This window comes from Chrysochloris asiatica, unplaced genomic scaffold (genome assembly GCF_000296735.1).
Source record: "Chrysochloris asiatica unplaced genomic scaffold, ChrAsi1.0 scaffold00023, whole genome shotgun sequence".
Taxonomy (NCBI): Eukaryota; Metazoa; Chordata; class Mammalia; order Afrosoricida; family Chrysochloridae; genus Chrysochloris; species Chrysochloris asiatica.
In genome coordinates, this window is record NW_006408541.1 from 20513940 (window position 1) to 20520232 (window position 6293).

Here is a 6293-nt window from a genome sequence, read left to right on the forward strand (position 1 = left end):
AAAAAAAATAGGTTAAAGACCACAAAATACAATGGTAGATTTAAACCCAAGTATACTAGGAACTACATTCAATGTAAATGGACTATATAATACTTCAATTTAAAGACTCCATGCCATGAACAGTTTTGAAGTGTTGAAAGTCAGTGGCCCTCCCGAGCCATGGTCCAGGAGGCCTTTTCCTGATGACTCAGGCCACCCATTGTGACCACACTTAACTGTTCCTTGACATCACACAGCTTTGCTCAGTCAAACGGGTCAGCGCAGACCCTCACCTGCATTTGTGGTGTTGGGATTGCTGTGCTTCTTTGGCTCTTGCATCTGCTTTCTATAGTTCTTCTGTCTCATATGCCATTGGACGACTCTAGCTTCTCTGTGCAGCTGCTTCTCTGACAGCTCCTTGTCCCTCTTCTACACCCATCACTCCTGGTCTCAGAGGATAAGGGAACGTGAGCTGCCGTTTCCAGAGTTCCCAGCCGGGCAGAGGATAGCTCAGCCCTTCTCACAAAAGGGCTTTTCCACAAGGGGGCATTTTACTTTGACTCTAAGAAGTGAGGTACTCCGCCTTAAGGACAATTTCTTATGGAGCCAGAAGCCTTAGAAATTTGCCCCTATAACCCTCACCACCGAATCCCACTCAGCCGATTTCAGTACCACCTGGCATCCTGCAGGAGAAAGAACCCCAAGAAAGCCAAAAAGATGGCCAGTTGCAAATACAATGCCTGCCACGTGGTTCCCATCAAAATGCTGGAAGAACATGAGGCTACCTGCGTGAACAGGAGCAGCATGGAGGAAGATGATACCTTGAGCCCTCTGAAAGTTAGTCTTCCAAGTTCAGAGCAGAATGAACACTACCCTCAGGCATCTCCCTGGTCTCCCAACCCCGATGTTTGGAATGTCGATGGTGCTAATTGCTACCCCATGTTTGTCCTGAAGACTTTTGTTCCCCAAAAGCTTGTTTGTGAAAGCGACACAGGAGAATCTGAGAGAGAGGAGACTGCTGCACAGAAAACTTTCAGACCAGGAAAGTAAGTTACCAACAGGAGAAAGGCAATGCAGGTTTCTTAAAGCATGAAAGGATCACCAGCCTCTCAGAATAAAAGTTGTGCAAGTTAAACTACAGCGACATACCTTTTTTTTTTTTTTCCCCAAAAAGCTTTAAGATATTCAGCTTGCTGGTAAAGATCAAAAGATTTCATCATACTCTGCTGGTAAAGGTGGGATAAGACAAGTATTCTCACAAGAATGTAAATTGGTATCATCTCCACTGAGGGCAAATTGGCGATAGCTATCAAAATTTTCTGTGTACACACGTTTCCGTCGAGCAACTCCACACCTAGGAATCATTCCTGTAAATATATTTGTATGTATGGAAAATGAGGTAAGTACAAAATCATTGCAGTCTACATGCTCTCTTCGGGGTCCTGGTGGGGCACTGTAGAATCAGCACTGGACTGCTAATGGCAAAGTGGTGGTTCAAACCCACCAGCTGCTCCTCCGAAACCCTATACAGGGTCACTATGAGTCGGAACCAACTCCACGGCACTCGACAACACTAACAGCAACGTGCTCCCTTTGGCAGCACATATAAGGGGGCTTCAAAAAGTTCAAGGGCAGATGGAATTAAAAGATAATGAAATTCATCCATGAACTTCCTGAAGCCCCTCTCCCCATATTTATTGCAGCATTATCTGTAGCAGCAAAAGGCCAGAACCAATCTAAATACCCCTGAGGAAGGTCTGATTAGATTATGGGGCAGTTGTACAACGAAACAGTATGCTGCTATGAAAAAGCATAAGAATGCTCTTTCTGTGCTGTTACATAAAGGCTAAGGCCTAACTGTTAACTCAGGGGTCAACAACCTTTTTCTCTAAAACCCCAGCTAATATTCTTGTCTTTGCAGGCCATGCTAATTCAGCGGTGCAATTGCAGCACATAGACAATATACAAACAAATGAACATGTGCTTCCATAATAAAACGTTATTTAGAAAGAAGCAGGCAGCAAGCCAGGTTTGGACTACACGTCAGTTTTCCAAACCCTGCTTTAACAGAAAAAAGCCAGGTTCAAAAAAACAATAAACATGGGGGTGCTCCAAAAGGTGGTAGAACAATCAATCCCATTATCTTTTCAGCATTTCCGTGAACTGGTTGAAGACATCTCGTGTATGGCAGTATTTTGGCAGAGTTGCGAGAGGGAATGTGTATATGCATAAAATTTCTCTTGAAGGGTACACTAGAACGGTGAGGATCTGTTTTTTGTTGTTGTTTTTTAAACACAGATTTATTATCTTACAGTTTTGGAGGTCAGAAGTCCAAAATGGACCTCAATGGGCTAAAATCAAGGTGTGGGCAGTACTGTATTCCCTTCCGGAGACTCCATTTGAAAATCCATTTACTGGCTTTTTTCTAACTTCTAGTTCTTAAGTGTCATTGAGTCTGCCCCGACTCAGTGACCTTGTATGGGGTTCCTGAGAAGGGGCTTGTGGGATTGAACTGCCAGCCTTGCCTATGTTACAGCACCACACCAGGACCCCTAGAGGTGGCCCATATTCCTCAGCTTGTGACCAGTCTCCACTCTGCCTCTGCCTCATGCATTCTTCATCCACATTTAAGGACACTTAAATGTGGCAAAGTGGTGGTTCAAACCCACCAGCTGCTCTGTTGGGTATTGGAGGATCAGCACTGAACTACAAACCAAAAGGTTGGCAGTTCAAACCCTGCAGCTGCTCCTCAGAAACCCTTATGCGGGGCCACTAGGAGTCAGAACTGACTGGACAGCACTTAACAACATAATTACATTGGAGGCCTGGTGTGGCACTGTAGGATAAGTACAGGACTGCGAACCACATGGTTGGCAGTTAAAACTCACCAGTCACTCCTCAGAAACCCTATACAGGGTTGCTATGGGTCGGAACAGACCTGATAGCACTTAACAATAAAGTGATTACATTGGTGTCCTGGTGTGGCACTGTAGGATAAGCACTGGACCGCAAGATAGTTTGGAGAGCAAGGTAGACAATTCAAACCCACCAGCCACTCCTTGGAAATCCATAGGTTTCATAGGGTCACTGTGAGTTGGAACCGACTCAAAAGTACTTAACAGTACTCAAAAGTACCCATAAAGATTACATTGGGCTCAGCTGAACATTCCAGGATACTCTTCCTATATTGAGGTCAGCTGATTAGCAAACTTCATTCTATCTGCTAACTTCACTTCCTGGTGATTCGGATATGGACATCTTTGCCAAGCCATTATAGTTACAACCACAATGTATATATCCAAATGCAATCAAATGCTTACTGCAAAGCAAATACCAAGCATTATCTTATTCAGAGCTATTTCAATAGGTGTTTCTAAAAGATTAGGCTTCTTTAAAAACAAAATCATCCCTAAAAAATTATCACAATCCCTTAATATCATCAACTTTCCAATCATTGGAGTCCTAGTGTGGTGCTGCGGGTTAATGCACTGGACTGCAAGATCAGTTTGAACTGCAAGGTCGGCGGTTCAAGCTCAGCAGCTGCTCCTCAGAAATCCCATATAGGGTCTCTATGAGTCAGAAGCGACTTGACAGCACTTAATAATAATAAGGCCCAATCATTATGGAGCCTTGGTGATGTACTGGGCTGAGCACTGGGCTGCTAACTACAAGGCCAACAGTTCAAACCTTCCAGTCTTTCCTCAGGAGAAAGGTGAGGCTGTCTGCTCCTACAAAGCTTTAGTCTTGAAAGTCAATATAGGGCAGCTTTGAGTCAGAACTGACTCAATGACACTGTTTGGTTTTTTGTTTTGTTATCCAATCATTATTTAAATTTCCCTTATTTATAATTTTCAAAATACTTTTGTTTGTTTGAAAGAATTCAAATAAGATTCATACACAGCATTGAATACGGTCTATTAAAAGGACAATATCTCTGAGGATCCCTACGATTGCCTTCAATCTTCTTAATTACACATGCAAATGTGAACCCAAATTCCCCAAATGTATGCACACGCCTATAAATCAAAATGGGACTGGGGAAGAGCTGCCTCCTCAAAGTAGAGTTCACCATAATGTTTGGTAAGGTGGATGGTCAGAGAAAAAGAGGAAGACCCCCAGCGAGATGGATTGGCAAAATGGCAGCATCAATGGGCTCAAGCATGGCAACGATAGTGAGATTGGCCCAGGACCAGGCAGTGTTTCGTTCTGCTGTGCATAAGGTCGCTATGAGTCGGTACCAACTCGATGGCACCTAACAACAACAACAACAACATGCATCTCTAAAGCAGCTATTAAGCCAACAGCCTTTAAGCACTGGCTGCTAACTGAAAAGTTGGTGTTTCAAAGCTACCCAAAGACTCTGTGGCTGAGACCTGGTGATGTGTACCCGTAAAGATTACAGCCCAGAAAACTCTATGGGGTACAGTCCTGCTTTATCACATGGGGTCACTATGAGTCAAAATCAACCCCACAGCACATAACAACAATGCATGTAACTGACTTGGCGACCACAGAGGACAGAGAGAGCGGCCCCATAGGATTTCCAAAGCTGTACCCGGTCCAGAAGCAGGCTGCCACATCTTTCTCTGAGCAGCTGATGGATTCAAACCACAACCTTTCAGTGGGCAGCCAAGTGCTTAACCACTGCACCACCAGGGCTCCTAACAATGGATCTACAAAATCAAAATATTCTTGAAGAAAACCTGTAGATTTAATTTAAGAAACATTTTTCGTGGATCTTTCTCTTTTTCTTTTTGTGGTGCTATAGGGTAAGCACTGGATTGTAAGGTTGGTTTGAACCATAAGGTCAGAGGTTCAAACTCGACAGCTGCTCTTCAGAAACGCTATACAGGGTTGCTAAGAGTTGGAACTGATTCGACAGCACTTGACAACAACATATCCATTTCCACTGAATCGTTTACGAATCACAGTGACCCTGTAGGATGAAGTAGATCTCTCACACAAGGTTTCCAAGGCTGTAAATCTTTATGGGAGCCAACTGTCACTTCTTCTGCAGAGCAGCTGGCTAGCAACCGAGCATTTAGCCTGTTCTTCACCAGGGCTCCTTGTGGTATGGATGTTGTTGTTGTGAAGTGCCATCGAGTCGGTTCCGACCCATAGCAACCCTGTCAAGGGTTTCCAAGGAGCCGCTGGTGAGCTTGAACCACTGACCTTGCAGTTCAAACGACTTTGCAGCCTGACTCATTAACCCACAGCGCCACACCAGGACTCCTGTAATACGTATATCATTAACAAACTTTGCCATATCAAAATTTTTATACATACAATTTAGGGGCACAAATGATATTCATTATATTACAAAGCCATCACCTCTGCCCCTTTCCAAATTCTTTCATCACCCTGAGTGTCCCTTAGGGGCAATTACATCCTTTTTTTTTTTAAATCCCATGAAACTCTTTATGTTCTTAACCAAGAATGGCTGGAGCTGCCCTGGTAAATTGTGATGTAGTCCCATGACAGAACATTCTACAGCAATGAAGATGATCATACTACACTGAGACAACAGTTTGGTCAATTCTCAAAAACAAAAGGTTGAGCAAAAGAAGCCAGACACCCTATGATTGCCTTTACATAGATTTCCAAATTACGTGAAGCAGCTCTGAGGTGTCAGCCGCACACTAATAATCTCTGTTTCACCATCCAGAGATTCTGCAGCCTGGGGGAGCTTCCTATCATCAAGCTTGAGGCCTTGACTAGCTAGCTATTCACTACTACAGGCCCAGGTCCACGCTGCAGTGTACCCATGGAGATCCTTGGATCTCACCCTGGCCCACCTCTGCAGGTTTCTCTTCTATCCACTTTCCACCTCAAACCCCTGCTCCAGTCACTAGGCTTTCTTTTCTCCACCTGTAATTCTGTGCATTTCCTTCCGCCATAACTGCCCCCTCCAATATTAGCCAGTCTCCTAATTTACCTCCTTCTTCAACATTGTTGTTCCTCAGGTTGAATGAACAGCTCCCTCAGCTGGATTCCCCTAATAGGCTTCACATTCTAAAATCATAGGACTGGGGCAAGATTTCCTTTGTGTATATGTGTATACTTGCCTTTCCATTGCCAGCCTTTGGAAGGCAGTAACACTGTCTTGCTTATTGTTTTGTTCCCATTAGTGGGGCTGGCACAGGACTACGTAAATGTTTGCTGCCCAAATGGCACTGGATCATAAGGATAGCTGCATATCAGCAACGGGGTGGCCTCTGGAGGAACTTTAGGTGTAAGGGTCAACTGCCCTCGTACTTTGTGGCTCCAAACTCTCTTCCTAACACTCCTCAGTGTCACTTCTAACTCTCTTCCTC

At 44.2% G+C, this 6293-nt stretch overlaps 1 protein-coding gene across 1 annotated transcript; it reads left to right on the forward strand.

Annotated features, from left to right (window-relative positions):
- The first annotated feature begins 579 nt into the window (after window positions 1-579).
- Window positions 580-1029, forward strand: GTSF1L (gametocyte specific factor 1-like). The gene is made up of 2 exons (XM_006839283.1): window positions 580-858; window positions 934-1029. The coding sequence occupies exons 1-2, from the start codon at window positions 580-582 to the stop codon at window positions 1027-1029; spliced, it is 375 nt and encodes a 124-aa protein (XP_006839346.1).
- Window positions 1030-6293: the final 5264 nt, after the last annotated feature.